This window comes from Globicephala melas, chromosome 14, assembly GCF_963455315.2.
Source record: "Globicephala melas chromosome 14, mGloMel1.2, whole genome shotgun sequence".
Taxonomy (NCBI): Eukaryota; Metazoa; Chordata; class Mammalia; order Artiodactyla; family Delphinidae; genus Globicephala; species Globicephala melas.
Genome location: NC_083327.1, coordinates 20736871 through 20755837, shown reverse-complemented (window position 1 = coordinate 20755837; position 18967 = coordinate 20736871). Strand labels below are relative to the sequence as shown.

The window sequence follows — 18967 nt, the reverse complement described above, 5'->3', positions numbered from 1 at the left end:
TGGACTACTTTAAAGAGAAAGGAAAAACAAACGCGTCTAAGACACGTTTCATTAATGCTGAAAAAGCTATTATCTTTAACCAACTTGATTAAGTGATTATATCACTTTTGCGTAAATGGTTCAAACAGACTGTGATACTTCATGTGTTGAAAGCTTTATAGGTTGTTATTTTTAAAAAAAGTTTCCTTAACTAAGACAGAAAGAGAATCATTTAGCAACCATTTAAAAGCAATCATCCTGCAGGGCAATGAGTGTTCTGCTTCATCATGCAGAAAGGCAACAACTTCTGGTTAAGTACTGATTATATAAACGTCTGATTGAGAACAGGCTAGAAGGAGAAACTGGCCAATCCATGGCTAATACAAAGATCTTCCGAATAATAAGTTCTCAAGTTCTAAACAGATACTACTAGTATAAAACAGCTTCAAAAAATATTCAAACACTCAAACCTGCAAATATATCAACAAAGACTAGAAGAAAGCAAAACAAAAAGGCTTACAAAAGAAACATTCACAGAGACTGTCTTCTTCCAAGACAACACAACAAAGTAATTACATAAGATCCTAACAAGTGAAATAGAAACCAAAAATATGCATAATTCCTTTTAACCTTGATATTTCATATCAGACACCACTTCCTCCAAGAAACTGTTCGACCTCCCAAACAGAGGTTAACTGTCCAGTCTATTAGTTCCTTAGTGCCCTAGACCTCACCCAGCGCAGCACTTATTACTGTGTTCTACCTGCCTGTCTACTTATCCACCTTAATCTCCCACTTGGCCAAAATTCAGTGTGGGTAAGGACCCCACACTGTGTCATCTTTGTCATCAGTCAGTGACTCCACGTTATCAAGTATTAAAAAAACATTTTTTTTAATGGATGAACAAGGCAATGGCCATGCACTGAAAAAGAATTTCATGACCTAATGTGAAGAATAATTTCTCTATTTTCAAATTGGCTCATGTAGGGGAGCACCTGAAAGTCACGGGGCCCTTTGTGGAACACCATGCTCTTTTTAGTATGTCAAAATGAATCAAGTTAACTCTACCATATGGTTAGAGACAACTTTAGAAACATAAAATATATACCTATTTTATTGATGTACTACAAGTACAATCCTGAGTTCAGAAGAAATAAAGTTGTCAAATTCAGTTTGATCAGCAATTTCTGATTTTTTTAAATTAATATTTCTTAGCTACCTGTTCATTTTACTAGCAAAAAAGTGGCAGTACACACTAAATTTTTAATAAAGAAAAACAAAATACAAATGCAGATCTTGTTTCTGTTTATTGAGATAAAAACCATTGTTCACTATTAGCAGTGGAATACCTTAGTCTAGTTTTGGAACTAATTTGAGATCAACTGCCTAAAGCCATCCAGCTTCTTTTTCTTTGATGGCTTCATTTTTTTCCCTCAATTTTGTACCCCTTTTTTATTCCCCTTTATTTTCTAGAACAGCGTTTCTCAAAGTGTGGTCCCTAGACCACCTGTCCAAATGTGGTGAAGTGCTTCTTAAATGCAGATTCCTGCTGACCACCACACCCAAGCGCCCAGCAGTCAGATCAGAATCTTTGTGGAGAGGGTAGAAATCTATACATTTAATACCTCGACCGATTCTTATGTACACTAAAGCCTGAAAACCATTACTCCAAAAACAGTGCCACTCAGCATCTTCTGCTTTAAAATGAGCTTCAACAATTCAGCTGTTTGATTTTACCACCAGCACACAGAAAATTGTGGAGGGCCTGATATGATGCAAATTCAGGATTAGCAATCCCTGTTCTAAAAGAAATCATATTTTAGTGGTGCAGTCTCACATAGCTTCCACATGGATAAATCTTGATCATCAAAAGTTAGATTATTGCTATTTAGGAAGCACCTCATATACTGTGGAGCTGTGTCATTTTTCATAACAAGATCTTTAAATATCATCAAAATTTGATCTGCAAAGTCAAGAAACAATGCATTATTTAGACTCTAAATCTCTAGCCTCTTTGAACTAAGCTAAAGTGATCAAATGTTAATATTATTACTTGAGTCATGTTTTTTTAACTCAATGAAAGCTGAGCTGACCTGCTAATATATTACTGTTTAACTCAAAAGCCTTATTCAGGAATTAGAATAATCTCTTTCAGCCTAAAGTAAATTCCCTCAGCTATCACTCAACTTCAATTTACAAATGTGTTTCTATGGCAAGCTCATAACGTTGCTCTTGGGATAAGCAGACTAGACACTGTGGCTCCTTTCATATACATGCCTGCACACTGTGCCAAGATGACTAGTGTCAAGATGGGAGGGGGTCTGAGGCCACAGAAGCTTGCTCTGCTGGCTCATTTTAAAATTTGGGGGGCTTCCCTGGTGGCACAGTGGGGGCCCGTGAGCCATGGCCGCTGAGCCTGCACGTCCGGAGCCTGTGCTCCACAACGGGAGAGGCCACAACAGTGAGAGGCCCTCATACCGCAAAAACAAAACAAAACAAAACAAAAATAAATAAAAATAATAAAATAAAATTTTGGGTATGTTCTTATCATGGACTACTGGCCACAAACCCATATAAATTTCTTTTTATACTACCTCTCGAATAATTGGAATAGGGCTGAAAAACTGACTGAACTTTGTTTGAAGATTCGGACTTAAATTCCAGCTCTGCCAACTGCAGAAAAGTCACTCAACGGTTCTGGCTTTGGTTTCCTTATTGGGGAAAAACAATGGGATAACTCTAGATGAGGGATATTCAGTTGACAGGGTGGGGGGCACAGTAAATTCTCCTAAGAAGAGGGGCACACTTTTCATTACCCCCAATCTAAGAATCATTGCTGTGGCGCTCCACTGGTACTGCTGGCAGAGGGCAGTGTGCTTCAGTCCAGCTGAGCTCTCATGGGCCTATAAGTTGAGGACTTTATGATTTCTGTCAACCCATAAAACCTTATTACTGAAGCATGGTTTTTCAAATTTTAAAAATTCTCTGTCTAGTGTTGGATTTTTAGGTGGCTGTCTAGAAATTTTCTCCAATAGAAAACAGATCAATGTTTCCTCTTAATGTCTTTCATGCCTGATGAGGAAAAGCCACTCTCCCAGCTCAATGCTCAGCGTAATTTTTACCACGTTCTGTCCCCAAATGGTGTTTTAACTTAAATATACCCTTATATAATGACATGCAGTTGAGTGAAAATTAACCAACTCATATCCTATAAAAGAATGTGGTCTTCATGCTCCAAGAGTTGACTGAGAGAGCAAAGGTTATGGAAGACATGCAGGACCCTTGTACTCATGTCAGATTATGACATATTATAAATGCATGCTCTCATGCCATGGTGCAACTGAGCCCACGTGCCACAACTACTGAGCCCACGTGCCTCAACTAGAGAGCCTGCGTGAGGCAAACTACAAAGCCCACACGCTCTGGAACCCACACGCCACAACTACAGAGCCCAAGTACCCTGGAACCCGTGCGCCACAACTAGAGAGAGAAAGCCCACACACCACAGCTAGTGAGAAGCCTGCGCGCCGCAACAGAAAGAGCCCGTGTGCCGCAACAAAGATCCCCACGTGCCACAATGAAGACCTGACGCAGCCAAAAAAGAAAAAAGTTAAAAAAAAGAAAAATGCATGCTCTCCACACATCAGTGTCTGCTGCCTACATTTTTAAATAACTGTAATATAAAATTCTATAGGTCTTTTTCCACTCATGAATACTTGACATTTTTCAACATTATTACAAGTTCCTTGTAAATATTTCTTAATTGAGATATAACTGACATATAACACATTAGTTACTGGTATACAATACAATATATGTTTATTTTGTGAAATGATCACCACAATAAGTCTAGTTAACATCTGTCAACTCATGTAGTTACAATTTTTGTTTCTTTTGATGAGAACTTTTAAGATCTACTCTCTTAGCAACTCTCAAATACACGATACAATATTATTGACTACAGTCACCCTGCTGTACATTACATTCCCAAGGTTTCTTTATTTTACAACTGGAAGTCTGCACCTTTTGACCACCACCAATTTTGCCCACCCCCCCACCTCTGGCAACCACCAATCTGTCCTCTGTATCTATGAGTTCAGTGTTATGGCAGGATTTCCTTCTTTTTATTTCTGAATAATACACACATACACACACACACACATATCTTCCTTATCCATTCATCCATTGATGGACACTTAGGTTGCTTCCATGTCTTGGCTATTGTAAACAATGTTGTAATAAACACAGGGGTACAGATATCCTTTTGAGTTAGTGCTTTTGTTTCCTTCTGATAAATACCCAGAAGTGGGATTGCTGGGTCATAAAGTAGCTCTATTTTTAATTTTTTGAGGAACCTCCACACTGTCTTCCATGGTGGCTGCACCAATTTACATTCTGAACAACTGGGTACAAGGGTTCCCTTTTCTCCACACCCTCATCAACACTTGTTTTTCTGTTTGTTTTAAAAAAAATTATTTATCTATTTATTTTTGGCTGCGTTGGGTCTTCGTTGTTGGGTCTTCGTTGCTGCGCACTGGCTTTCTCTAGATGTGGCGAGCGGGGGCTTCTCTTCGTTGTGGTGCACGGGCTTCTCACTGCAATAGCTTCTCATTTCGGAGCTTGGGCTCTAGGCGTGCGGGCTTCAGTAGTTGTGGCACGTGGCCTCAGTAGCTGTGGCTCGCATACCCTAGAGCGCAGGCTCAGTAGCTATGGCGCACGGGCTTAGTTGCTCCGTGGCATGTGGGATCTTCCCGGACCAGGGATTGAACCCGTGTCCCCTGCATTGGCAGGCAGATTCTTAACTACTGCGCCACCAGGGAAGTCCAACACTTGTTATTTCTTGTCTTTTTGATGATAGCCATTCTGACAGGCAATATCTTATTGTGGTTTTGATTTGCATTTCCTTGATGATTAATGATGTTTAGCACCTTTTCATGTACCTGTTGGCCATCTGTATGTCCTCTTTGGAGAAATGTCTATTCATATCCTCTGCTCATTTTTTCATCAGATTTTTTTTTCTATTGTGTTGTGTGAGTTCTCTATATAATTTAGATATTAACCCCTCATCAGATATATGATTTACAAATATTTTCTCCCATTCTGTAGGATGCCTTTTCATTTTGTTGATGGTTTCTTTAACTGTGCAGAAGCTTTTTAGTTTGATGTAGTCCCACTTGTTTACTTTTGCTTTTTTTTGCCTTTGCTTTTGGTGTCAAAGCCAAAAAAACACTGCCGAGACCAATGTCAAGGACCTTACCACTTATGTTTTCTTCTAGTTTTATGATTTCAACTCTATGTTCAAGTCTTTAATCCATTTTGAGTTGATTTTTATGTATGGTGGAATATAGTGGTCCAGTTTTCCCAACACCATTTATTGAAGACTGTCCTTTCCCCATCGTATATTCTTGGCTCCTCTGTCATAAATTAATTGCCCATGTAAACATGGGTTTACTTCTGGGTTCTCTATTCTGCTCCATTCATCTATGTGTCTGTTTTCATGCCAATATCATACTGTTTTGATTACTATAGCTCTGTAATGTAGTCTGAAATCAGGAAGCATGATGCCTCCACCTGTGTTCTTCCTCAAAACTGTTTTGGTTCTTCAGGGTCTTTTGTGGTTCCACACAAATGTTAGGAATTAAGTACTTTTTAATGGTCAAAAAATGTTTCAACAAGTAGATCTATGGTTATTTAAACATGTCAGTTACCAGATAAAATGGATTTTTCAAGAGAAATATTGCCATTAAAGTACTTAACAAAAATTTCAAATTGGAAATGTTACTAGACTATGTTTCTAACAGTACCTTAGTTTTTCTTTCCAAAGTAACATTCAGTGATCATTTTAACCTTATTTTCTCTTATGACTTCAATTATTTGACGACAGAAGACAAGAATGTCTGGTTTCCTAAATTCAGATATTTCCTACTTAGAATGCCTAAACTGATGAGTGTCCCTGACTTTTTCTCCACATCTAATCTGTACAAAGGGAAAAAGAAGAATTTCAGTTTGGAGGATGCCAGATTCCTTTCTCTCTCGTAGTTCCCAGACTCTTGCCTGCCCTTGCTGTAGCAGCTATTGTATATTTGATCCTTAGTGTTTTTAATATTCCTATGTTTCTGACCTCAGCTTAGCAAAATGACTGAAACTTTGCTTTCTGTTCATTGCTTCTGCTTTACTCAGATCCCCACATCCCTATTTCAGAGCTTAGCAAAGAACAGTGGAAAGTATAACAGCTTTGAAGTCAGACCTGGATTAGAATCCTGGTTCCATCAACAACTATGAGATCTCAGGCAAATCACTTAAACCCTCTCTATGCTTCAGATTCCTCAGCTGTAAAGTGTGGCTAACAGTGTCTGCCACAAATGTGCACTGAGTATTAGACTCAGTACTACTCAGGAAAATGTACTGAAAGTGCCCAACACAGCGTGGCACACAGCAAGCCTTCATAAACCCTGGTTACTACTGTTCAATAGTGCATACCATTACTATTATTGCTCACATTTCCTTACCCTAATTTGGAACTGGCATTCTTGATCCCTGACTTGAACCCCAAGATTGCCAGTGCCAGGGAGATGCAGAAGGAGAAGAACAAGTCCCTCTCTGACAAAGAAATCTGCAAATTTGGAAATACCCAACTGGAAAAGGAAGGCAATTACTAATCACGAAGGTTAAAGAGGAAACCCAGCAAGAATCAACTGGGTGTTTGAGATAAGTATGTTGACTTGAATAGAAAACAAAAGAAGTCTCAGAAACATTCCAGTTGAAGTATATAAATACATAGAAATCTGTTACTGGCATTTAAAAAAATGAAATAAAACATAGCTTTTCAGTGGCAATCTAGTTTCCATGAGGAGTTATTTTTCCAGATAGCATAAAATTAGTTTCCTATCTTAAACTGCACCTGCTAGATTACTAACATTTGTATTATTAAGTCTCCGGACTTAAAGTGCTTTTAATGTGAATTTTCCTCCTACTGTGCCCATCTGTTCTTTTCTTGTGGGCCCAGGGGAAGCCAAGACTTAATAAATATTCAGTTCTCAGACTTTTTTATGATATTTTCATATAAGCATTTATATCCACTGAAGAAAATTATAAGACTGTGTTCAGAAACTTAACTCCACTTGATTTCCCTTATCTCACTATCCACGTGGTCATTATTTTTATGAAAGACTAAGAAGTCACCATACATATAAGAAGTAAAGCCAAGGAAAACAAATAATTATAACTTTAAAAGGTAGATTTGTCAGGGATAGTAAGTGATCTTTGATATCTGATAACACCAAGATATCTTATTTATTCATATAATACTAGACAAATAATTTATGACTTAGCCAATATTAAATTAATGTGGATAGAGCCAGCTCAGGTGGGAGAAGGCATCAGCCGTGGCCTCCTTCACAGGATGCATTTCACCCAGTGACGCTGCTCCTCTGCCCAACCAGGTCAGGGCCATGTGAGCTTGCTTTCCATGGCCACCTTCCCTACCAGGACAGCAAGCTGGCTGGATAGAAATGATCCATACCTAAGTTCTCCCTGTGTAGTGTCAATATTTCACTAAATAAACACTCATTTTACTTAAAAAATCAAAAGTTCAAAAACAAGGTAAAACCAGCAAAGAAATGGATGGTTGCTACATTAAAAACACTATAAGCTACAAACATAAATTCAAGACATGTACAAATATTAGCTACAACATGGCTACTTATGAAACTCCCTGGCAGGCAGAGTTCTGGAGGCAGGTGTTACTTATTGGCAGGCTTAGAGCAGACAAAAAAGGAAAAAAACAAACTACCTCAGCAGCTGCAAAGCCGATGCATACTCCTCTGAATCCCGTATGTTCTTTTCTAAACACGTGCAGTACAGCTCTCTGATCTGGAAGTGAACAGCACACTTGTGAGGAATCAAAAGTGATCTCCTAAGTTTGCACACTACATTTGGAAAAATCATAAATGGTCAAGTCAAAAAAAATAATGTCATTAAAAACAGCCACTTTCTGTAGATGACAACAGACTTGGCATATATCACATGGATCAGGCATTTACATAAAACACCATTCACATGAAAGTAAAATGAGACCATATTGGGATTGGCTGATATCACCGGTCACTTTGTAATAAGAAAATTATTAAAATGATGATGTGATTACTAAAAAGGTTTAATGGCAGAAAATGTCTTATAAACAAGTCATTCTTACATATTTATATTTGTTCTCTAAACCTTTTGAGTTAAGGATGCAAAGATTTAGGAATACAGAATTCTTCCATTGCATTCACTTGACAGGTGGTTCACAGGTTTATGCTATGACACGAAGGCCAGCAGAGCATAATTTTGCAAGGAGCAAATTCTTAAACTGCCTCCCTTTAGCTCTGGGCGTAATGCAAGGTTAACCATTAAATGGTCTCAAACAGATTCCTTTTTCCATTTCACTAAAGTGGAGGATCAGCTCTCTCAGTATAAGTGACAAAGAAATGTTAAAGAAAACAAGTTTAAATGCCTTAGCACATGTACATTGGAGAGAAAGCAACACCACTTGGATTCATGTGGCTGTTTCTAGTTGTGGCCATCAGACAAAAAATACTGTTTCAATAACGAGTAAAGTATACAGCTGGAATGGATTTAGATTGCGTACTCACTGCAAGATTTGGATCCATTTCAAATTCTGATGCCTGAATGCTACCAAACTCAAAGCAAAAACCCACTAATATTCCTACTTTGTAGATTCCAAATGAGTAAGTTCTGGTTACCTGTCGACCCAGTGGGTACTTGGGAAGAGAAGAGGTGAACTGATGAAGACATCTCAAAACCAGGAAGTAATTTGTATGGTAAACATGCAGGTTTTCTAGTAATGACTGTGTTTCCTCCTAAAAAAAAAACAAAAAACAAAAAACATAGAATACATTACAAATATGTAAGCCAGCAATTAAAAGAATAAAATACTAATATCTAATTCATGGGTATATATATATAAAATTTCCAGAAAACTGATGAGAGAAGATTCAGAATTGCAAATTAACCTTAATCCTGAGAATTTTTAATGCACACAAAATCTAGGATAAAGGCTGGATATTTTGTATTTAGTGTCAAGTCTGGCGATATTTCACACACACCAAAATTAATATTGTAATTTAATTTCCTCCTATCTACAGCACTGCCACAATAACTTGGCCCCCAAAATACAAGTGTGCAAAAGAGCGCCCGCGGGATGCCTGCCCATGCTAGTCACCTGGTGTGTACCACAGCAAGGTATGCCCATCACCCTCTACCTCACTGGCATCAGAAGGGTGAGGAGATCACCAGAGCGCCCACTACCAATGTAATTAACGGTTGCTGAGGTTCCGCTTAAGATGTATGTATGCTTTTCTTAAAGTCCTGGTAAAGTTGTGTTTGAAAGGGAAGGAGAGACTGTAGAAGAAATACTGCAGGTGTAAACTCCTGCTTTTTGCTGGGAATCTCCAATACTGGTTTAGTCACTTTACCAAATAAGGGGAAAAAAAAGTGAAAAAGAGCAATGTGAAGCCAACAAGCTTTATAATTTAGAATCCAACAAGTATGATATGGGAGATAGTGTCTTAAGAAACCTATGGGATGACTGGGCTCACAAATCAGTTTCAAAAGGTTTTTCTTGGGGGCGGGGGGTGGCTGGAAGTGATTATGTTTTCTAGAACCTTCTGAAATGGTTTAGAAATGATTTTAAAACACTACATCCTATCAAGCATTTTTCAGGCCTCAAATACTTTTATCACTGCTTATTTCTGTAACATTTTCTTAAGAGGATTATGATCTGTGGCATGGTCTTCAAATTTTTTTCTCCAATGAGAAGTCAAATAAAGGACTTTAACTACTGGGCTGTCTTTTTTTTCAGTAATATCTTGCAGATACCCATTATTTTCAGTGGTCAACCATGCAGAAAATAATACCTCAGATATCAATAAATTCAAGCAAATCCAACATATATAAACCAACAAATCTGATATATTTTCCTAAACTCTAACTCAGAAATCAATTCCTTGGTCAGCGATCTATGGACCATTACCTGAAAGCATAGGGCAAATGAAAGAAAAGATTTTAGTATCAAAATGTTTTCCCACCAGTATCCGAGTTAGTTGGAATTTCAAAAATCTAGGTCTCCTATCATAACAAAGGGTATTTTAACCACCACTGGCAAGGTATACTTTAATTCTATTTTCACTGTAAGCTATGACAGAGACTGCATAAAGCCACTAACTGTTTGCCTTGATGTGTGATTAAACAGCTTTTAAACAGGGGCAATATTCTGGAGAAAAAGGAATCTATTACTGAATAATAATCATACTTCTTGCTGCTTCATGCACTACCTACTACTTTTGCTTTGTGGAGTAACTGTAAATACAAATAACTAGGTGATACAGTAGAAATGAATGCCATCTTCACTGAATTTACTTGTATGTGGAGAGAAAAGAAATACCTGACACAGTATGGGCAATGTTACACGCTCAAGGAACTATATGCCCTAGAATAAGTGTGAGAGGAGGGATACGGACATGTTTTCTCCCGGAATGTGGATCACATCCCTGTGCTGAGTGGAATGCTAGCATTTAAAAAACATTTTGTTTGGTTTTGTTCCTATAATATGGCAGACTAGTTCATGTGAGGAAATGGAGTTCTGATTCCAACATTGGAAATAAAACCGGCTACATGGGACTTAATTGAGAGAAGATCTGTGATACCTTTCTAAGAGATTTTCAAGAATAATTTTGACCATCCCAAATCTTTGCTTTATGTGCTGACTTTAGAACCTAATCTCCATATAAGAAAGATTCCACTGTTACTTATATCTGTGTGCTTATCAGCTGCAGCAGAAAACATCACAAATGACTAATTTAACTTTTTCACGTAACCTGTTCTCTAAGTTCTTTGTCTTGCTGAGATATCTATCTGCAAATGCCTTTATCTAGGCAGGGCAACAATCCTGATGCACTTTAGGAACACTTTTTCATAAACTTAAGTCTGGTTTTAATGTATGAGAAAATTTCCCACTTAATAAACACATTGCAGCAGCATCACAGTATGCTCATGCAAAAGCAAAGCCTGTTGAAACAGTACTCCTGTTTTCCAAGCATTAAAGTTTTCCTCGGGCATCCTTTCTGTAACGTAGTCACAGCTGCCACTGTTTTATTTCATAGTTGTGTTTAGGGTGGTCCTTTTCAACAGAGATACACTGCCTAGAAATATTTATTATTTCCCAAAGAGATATGTTTTCTTCTGTTCTTGAAAAATGAAGACCTCTTGGTCTCTACTGACCTTTGAAACAGATACAGGAACAGTGTGCTGTAAGAAAAACAGAACAGAAACAACCTCCTTGCTCTTCCTCAAACGTTCCAGACATGCTCCAACCTCAGGTCTTTTGCACTTACTGTTGCTCTGCTTGGGACTCTCTTCCTACAGATTCCTGCGTGGCAAGCTCTACAAGTACCCTTTATTAAAGTCACCTTCTTGGTGAGGCTCTTATTTAAAATTTCAATCCCACTCCCCATGCACACCGTCCATATTCCCTTCCTTTCACTGTTTTCACCTTAGCAATTATCACTAACATAGATATTTTACCTACTCATCTTGGTAACAGATAAGCTCCACGAAGGCAGGGGGTTTTGACTGTTTTGTTCAGTCCTGTACTAGATTAATACCTGGCATACAGTAGTCACTCAAAAAATACTTGTTAAATGAGGAAGGGCGTGAATGAATGGAGGCCAACACGCAGTCTCTCTCCTAAATAAAAGCAACCGCTTTTGTCTTGCTGGGTGTGGGCCAGACTTAACTAATTTTTCAAAAGAAGACAAAAGTCTGAATTTGTGATGTAAAATATCTCAGTTTGTAAATGTTGCCTCAGATTAAAAACAAAAACCACTATGGACCTAAAAAATCACATTTATAGCAGGCTGTCAGTTGCCAGTCAACGTGTAATACACCCTTTTAAATCAGCCATCTCCAATCACTTCAATTATGTCATTCATTCAAAAATCATTCATGTATTATTGTTTACTTACATGACAAGGCCTCTATCATTACTGATCCAGTTACTTTTTTTTGGAGAAGCCAATGACTATGTAAAACTTAAATATATATATATATATAGATAAAGAAAACTTGAGTAGAATTACATTTGCCATGATGCTTAGTTTCTGCATTTATTTCTCTTATTTCCACAGTATTTATCACTTTCGTGTCTAGAATGGTATGCATGGGGTGAAGAGTGATCTCAAGAAGATTATACGGAAGTATGTAAAAGTGACTAAATTTCTGCAATTTATTCCTTTCAGATCATGAAAAGCTGGTAAAACAAACATATTGAATTTCTGGATGAAAACGCATCAGCTGTCCAAGAACACAGCATTTTCTTATTTATCATCTTGATAGAACTAAGTGTTATTTTTCTCATTAGAGAGAAATTTTGGCTGACAGTGTTTCCCAGATCACATGGCAGCTACCTACAGAACAGCAAACCACCGTTTTCTCCCAGCTCGTGAGTGGCCTGAGTGCCAGTCCTCTCATCTGTCTCAGGCTTTTGTCCTGCATACTCCTACCCCAGCATTTACATCAGAAGCACGTGATGAAGGGTTTGGATTTAAAGTGTCAATTCCTCACACACTACCAGGCTAACGCCTAGCTTGTTTGATCACGTTTGGTAGTTTGTTTGCAGTGGTTTTCTTTTTTCCTTCTCTTTTCCTTTTATTTTTAATAAATCTATTATTAATAGATTTCCCCCTTCCTTCTGCCAAAAGAAACAGAAAGAAGAGGCATGGGCAAACGTGAAAGGCCGGTCTGCAACAAACACATGATAAGCATGCTAAATGGTGACCAGAAGTTCTTGCCCTACCACTAACTTGCTCTGTGATTTCAGATATTTCACTTCCTTTCTCTTGGCTGCAGTTCCTCACTTGTAAAATCAGCATGCTCAATCAGATTATCTTTGTAATAGTAATATATTACAACTCTAAGACATTCTCTTACTTCCCACTCTCAATGGAGTTAAAATCTAGTTGGGCACATAGGCATAGTGGCATGAAACATTAAAAGTCAGAATAATAAAACTTCAACTGTCACCTGCAAGAGACTGAATCTAAGTTTTCTACATACCATGAAGTTTAACCCTTTAAGGCCTGAGAACATGCCACATAATTTTAAGTAAGATTTGAATAAAAATACATAAATTGATTTTCTTAGATGAAGTACTTGGAATTAGTCACTCATTAAATATACTGAGGATAATGTAATTTCTTGGCAAGACAGGACCAACATGAATAGCAGTTCATTACTAGTAATATAGCATGTGGTCGGTATAGAGAGCACAAGATTAAAATGGGCCTAATCTTAGATATGGTATTGGGACAATGCATAAAACCACTAATTGGGAAAAGCTGTTAATATTCTCCCCCCACCAACGCAAAACATTTGCTCATGGAAAGGAAGAGAATTTTTCACTATTAAAAATCTTTCCAGGGACTTCCCTGGTGGTCCAGTGGTTAAGACTCCACGCTCCCAATGCAGGGGGCCCAGGTTCACCCCTGGTCGGGGAACTAGATCCCACATGCCACAACTAAAAGATCCCGCATGCTGCAACTAAGACCTGGCACAGCCAAAAAAAAAATCTTTCCAGTATTTCAAGAACTAGGGTTTTTTTTTATTATAGGATAATGATAACAGTTATGCAAATGTGATATGACGCCAAAATCTTCAAAGCTCTCCTTAACACCTGACTTGAAACAAAATTTCAGGCACAAGCAAGAGTAAAAATTGTATCTCTGTAATTATGGTGAATTTGAAAGTCCTGTTTAAGGCACTTTTGACAGCTCAATTTCTCATGAAATATAGTTTCATAAATTAAAGATTTAAGTTAAAAAAAAAGAAAGCTTGATTACTAAAGCAATACTATGGGGCAAAAACATGGTAAAAATATATCTAGTCACTATTCCTTTTTCACTTAAAACCTACAGCTGTTTACCATAATATTTTACCAAATTTAATTTCAATTAAACTTATGCACTAAAATGAAATTTTAATGAGGAATCTGAATGATTTAAGCAGTCAGAAAAAAATATTATTAATCTGTTTAATGAACAAGTAAATACAATCTTAGCATTCTAGAGCCAAAAAGAACTTTAAAGATTATTTGGTTAAACTTCTACTGAAGGTTTTGAAAGCTACTGACTATCAGAAGTTTGAATTAATGGGAGCTTGAGCAAGCTTATTCTGCTTAAACTTAGAAGAACTTGATTGTTGATTATCAGAGTACACGTTCTGGCCATTGTACCCAGCTGCACTGTACAACTGTTCAAGGACAGACTACTCAGAAATGAGAAAATGCACAGAATCTTTACTCTTTCATCAGCTGTATGATGAACGAGTAAAGATTCTAAGGTCCCACCTTTGTTTGAACTTCTCAGTGAATCTTCTACAAATGTACATGATTGGGTTAGCTAAATTTTTAAACTTACAAGTGCATTAAAAAAATTCATTCCTTAAGTTTACGAAATACAAAGCTGGTACACAATTTCAAAGCAGTATCTATGAAACTAAGGGTCCATAATTTTAAGGGAGTTGAAGTTTTTTTGTCTTTTTGGGGTTTTTTTTACATCTTGATTCCAGTCAGAGGATAATTGAGATGAATAATTTGTTTAGGTTGAAATTTAGTAGCTTAGTTCTACACTTAAGAAAACAGGGTAAGGGAAACAATAAATAATGTTTCCTTCTAGGGAGTGAGTCTAATTCAGTGGTTCTTAAAGAATGGTCTCCAGACCAGCAGCATCAGCATTATCTGGGACCTTGCTAAAATGCAAATTCCTGGGGCCCAGCACAAGACTACAAAATCAGAAACTCTGGGGATGGAGCCCAGATATCTCTGTTTTAACAAGTCCTCCAAGTGATTCTGATGTATGCTAAGGTCTGAGAATCACTCATTTAGTTTATCAGAGTAGAAAGCAAACTAGACTTTTAGGGCAGAGACAATCTTGATATAAAGAGTATAAATTTCTCTCAATAACACGATGAGGTCTATGTCTTAGAAATATGAACGTAGAAATGGGTACAAAATGATCAATTCTAACAGTCGGTAAGTCTATATAACTATATAATCTATATGACCGTATAACAGAGTATTATATATAGTATGTATGTTATAGAATATATAAAACAGTATATTTATATTGATCTTAATTTTTATTACAGTGAAAAATAAGTAACAATATGATTTACATTTATAAGTTTTATTGTTCTATTTGTTTTTAACTCACTCTCACTTGCTGAACAGGCTTTGATTATCACTAATCCTATGAGGAAATCATACTAAGAAATTATCATCCAATTTCAGAGATAAGGAAATTGACGCTTAAATAGGGTAACTGATTTCCTTAAGTACACATCGAGGAGCAGCTAGAGTTCAAACGCAAGATTTCTGAGGTCAAGATCAGGATCTTCCCCTGTATCGTGCAGTACCATATTACTGATTATCATATGGAGTTTCTTTTAATTTTTTTTTATTATACAAAAATATACATAAAATTATCATGTATTTTAAAACAAAACTATAAAAAGAGAAAAAGAAAAGCATTATAAGAATAGTCAAAGATACTTTTGCTCTAAACCAGAAAAATCAACAGACATATTGATTGATTTTTTTCAGAGATATCTTCTGTCTTTTGAATTTACCAGGTAGCCTGCAGATGACTTTTTCAGGTTAAGGGTACAAATCTTTGTGCTCCTTCATATTTCTTACTATGTAAGTCTCAAGAAAATATGCCTCTAAATGATCAAATATGTGATCCCAAAATGAATACAGCAAGGATAATAACAAACAGGGCTGATAAGTGCAACAAATACAAGCACAGCGTAAATAAATGCTTAGAAAATACACAAAAAGTTACAGAAAAGCAAAGCTAAATGTCAGGCTATTTCTGTAACAGACCAGCCTAGACATTCTCTCCCTTTGTTATCTCAATGGTTAAAGGTACTCTTTAAAAATCTATTCCTTAGGACTTCCCTGGTGGCACAGTGGTTAAGAATCTGCCTGCCAACTCAGGGGACACGGTTCGAGCCCTGTTCCAAGAAGATCCCACATGCCATGGAGCAACTAAGCCCGTGCGCCACAAGTACCGAGCCTGCACTCTAGAGCCCGCGCACCACAACTACTGAAGCCCGCGTGCCTAGAGCCCGTGCTCTGTAACAAAAGAAGCCACCGCAATGAGAAGCCCATGCACCCAAGGAAGAGTAGCCCCTGCTCACCGCAACTAGAGAAAGCCTGCACAGCAATGAAGACCCAACACAGCCAAAAATAAATAAATAAAATTAATTAATTAAAAAAAAATCTATTCCTGGCTTCTGAAAATACTCTTGACAGAAAGTTCTAGCAGAAAATGCCCTTGGCAACTAGCTGACTCAGCACAGAGCTAATCTACCTAATCTTGAAAAACTCAATAAACATGCACACATCCTCTCCCACTGGTTCTTAAGTTTCTTCTCTACTGAAATAGGGTTTGAAGACTTCCTATACTGCTCTGAAAAGATTACAGAGATTATTAAAATGATTATTAAACCCAATCTAGAAGTGATTATATATTATGGCTCAGTGTGGATTCTGCCTCAGAAATAACATTTAATAAAAGCCATTCTCCATTGTAATTATGTATGCCATAATTCGTTGCGTGCAGCAATGAAGACCCAATGCAGCCAAAAATAAATAAATTTATTTAAAAAAAAGGAGGTAAATTAGTATTTACCTATATAGAACACATGCCCTCTAGGAACTAATATTCTTTTATTCAAAATTTGAAAATAGTTTGTATCAGTAAAACCCACAGAGCACTAGGGCTTAACTTCAATCTCATCTTAATTTTATTACAATTTTCTAATAACTTTTTCCTTAAAAAGTTATAAAGAGTATGAAAATAAGTGTGACATTATGCATTCTAATTGTAAGGGACTTGTTAAATAAATGAAGGTAAATTCATTCAATAAAATATGATGCCACTCTTATAACTACATGTAAAAGAATAAAACTAGAACATTCTATAACACCACATACAAAAATAAACTCAAAACGGATTAAAGACCTAAATGTAAGACTGAAACCCATAAAACTCCTAGAAGAACACATAGGCAGAACACTCTGACAATTCGCAGCAATATTTGTTTGGATCCGTCTCCTAAGGCAAAGGAAACAAAAGCAAAAATAAACAAATGGGACCTAATTAAACTTAAAATCTTTTGCACAGCAAAGGAAACCATCAACAAAATAAAAAGACAACTTACTGAATGGGAGTAAATATTTGCAAATTATATTACTGATAAGGGATTAATATCCAGCATATATAAACAGCTCACATAACTCAACTTCAAAAAACGAACAACCTGATTAAAAAATGGGCAGAACTGAATAGACATTTTTCCAAAGAGGAAATGCAGGTAGCCAACAGGCACATGCAAAGACGTTCAACATTGCTAATCATCCAGAAAATGAAAATCAAAACCACAATGAGATATCACCTCACACCTATCAGAATGTCTATCATCAAAAAGAACACAAATGTTGGCAAGGATGTGGAGAAAAGCTAACCACCTCGTACACTGTTGGTGGGAATGTAAATTGGTTCAGCCACTGTGGAAAGCAGTATGGAGGGTTCTCAAAAAACTAAAAATAGTACTACCATATGACCCAGCAATTCCACTCCTGGATATATATCGGAAAAAACCAAAAACACTAATTTGAAAAGATACATGCACCCAATGTTCATAGCAGCATTATTTACAATTGCCAATATACTGGCACCTAAGTGTCCATCAACAGATGACTGGATAAAGAAGATGTGGTGAATATACATACAGTGGGAATACCTACTCAGCCATAAGAAAGAATGAAATTTTACCATTTGCAACAACATGGATCGACTTGGAGGGTATTATGCTGAGTGAAATATGTCTGACAAAGACAAATACTGTATGATATCACTTATGTAGAATCTAAAAAATAAAACAAACTCGTGAATATAACAAAAAAGAAACAGACTCACAGATACGGTTACCAGTAGGGTAAGGGTAGCGGGTAAGGGCAGGACAGGGGTAGGGGATTAAGAGGTACAAACTACTATGTATAAAATAAATAAGCTACTAGGGTATATTGTACAAAACAGGGAATATGGCCAATATTTTATAATAACTATAAACGGAGTATAGCCTTTAAAAATTGTGAATCACTGTATGGTGTACACCTGAAACTTATATAATATTGTATATCAACTATAACACAACAAAAAAAGGTAATCTACAAAAATAATAATACAATGCCACTCTTTAGTACTGATATAAAATGATTTCCAAGATTAAGTGCAAAACAAAACAAGGTACAGAATAGTATATATACTTATCTTCTGTAAGACAGAGGAGTAAATCCCCAAAATATATATAATTACTTGTATATGTGGAGATATGTCTAGAATAATACGTAAGAAACTAGTAACACTGGCTGTATCCAGGGAGGGTAAGTGGGTAGTTGGAGAACAAAGGTGGAAGGGAGTCTTTTCACTGTATATTAACTTTGCCTTTTGAATTATGTACCATGTCCAAGTATTATTTATTTTAGAAGGAAAAAAAAACTTCCTCTTTTGATATTCCCTATGTTGTATGGCTAACTCATCATTTTCTAAGCTCATTACTTCTTTCCCGGCACTATATTATCAATATGTAATGACATTTTTTTCAAATCAAATCAATACCCACTTAGCAGTGGGTCTCTAAGCTGCATGGCTTCTATGTGTTTTTATTTATGACAGCCTTTACAAGAACACTAAAATGAGACCGCCTACAGATTCCAAAACTGCTAAGTGGAAAGAAAGCTGAGATCTGCAAGTGTTTTCAAAATAGACCACAGGAGAAACCTCATGTGCCAGTTTTATTACTTGATTTAAAAAAAAAGTCTTCCTTTTAGAACTGAAGTTTTGTGTCAACTTTAATAGTCACATTC

General features: G+C 36.7%; 1 protein-coding gene across 6 annotated transcripts in view; it reads right to left on the bottom strand.

Moving 5' to 3' along the window:
• The window catches only part of ORC3 (origin recognition complex subunit 3), a 70816-nt gene that overhangs the window by 29413 nt on the left and 22436 nt on the right, over positions 1-18967 (bottom strand). For all 6 annotated transcript variants that reach the window (XM_030859470.2, XM_030859468.2, XM_060283999.1 and 3 more), the window contains 2 exons: positions 8724-8840; positions 7772-7851 (listed from right to left, as the gene is read on the bottom strand). In XM_030859470.2, the coding sequence (XP_030715330.1) occupies positions 7772-7851; positions 8724-8840 (197 nt within the window). The remainder of the gene's footprint in view (positions 1-7771; positions 7852-8723; positions 8841-18967) is intronic.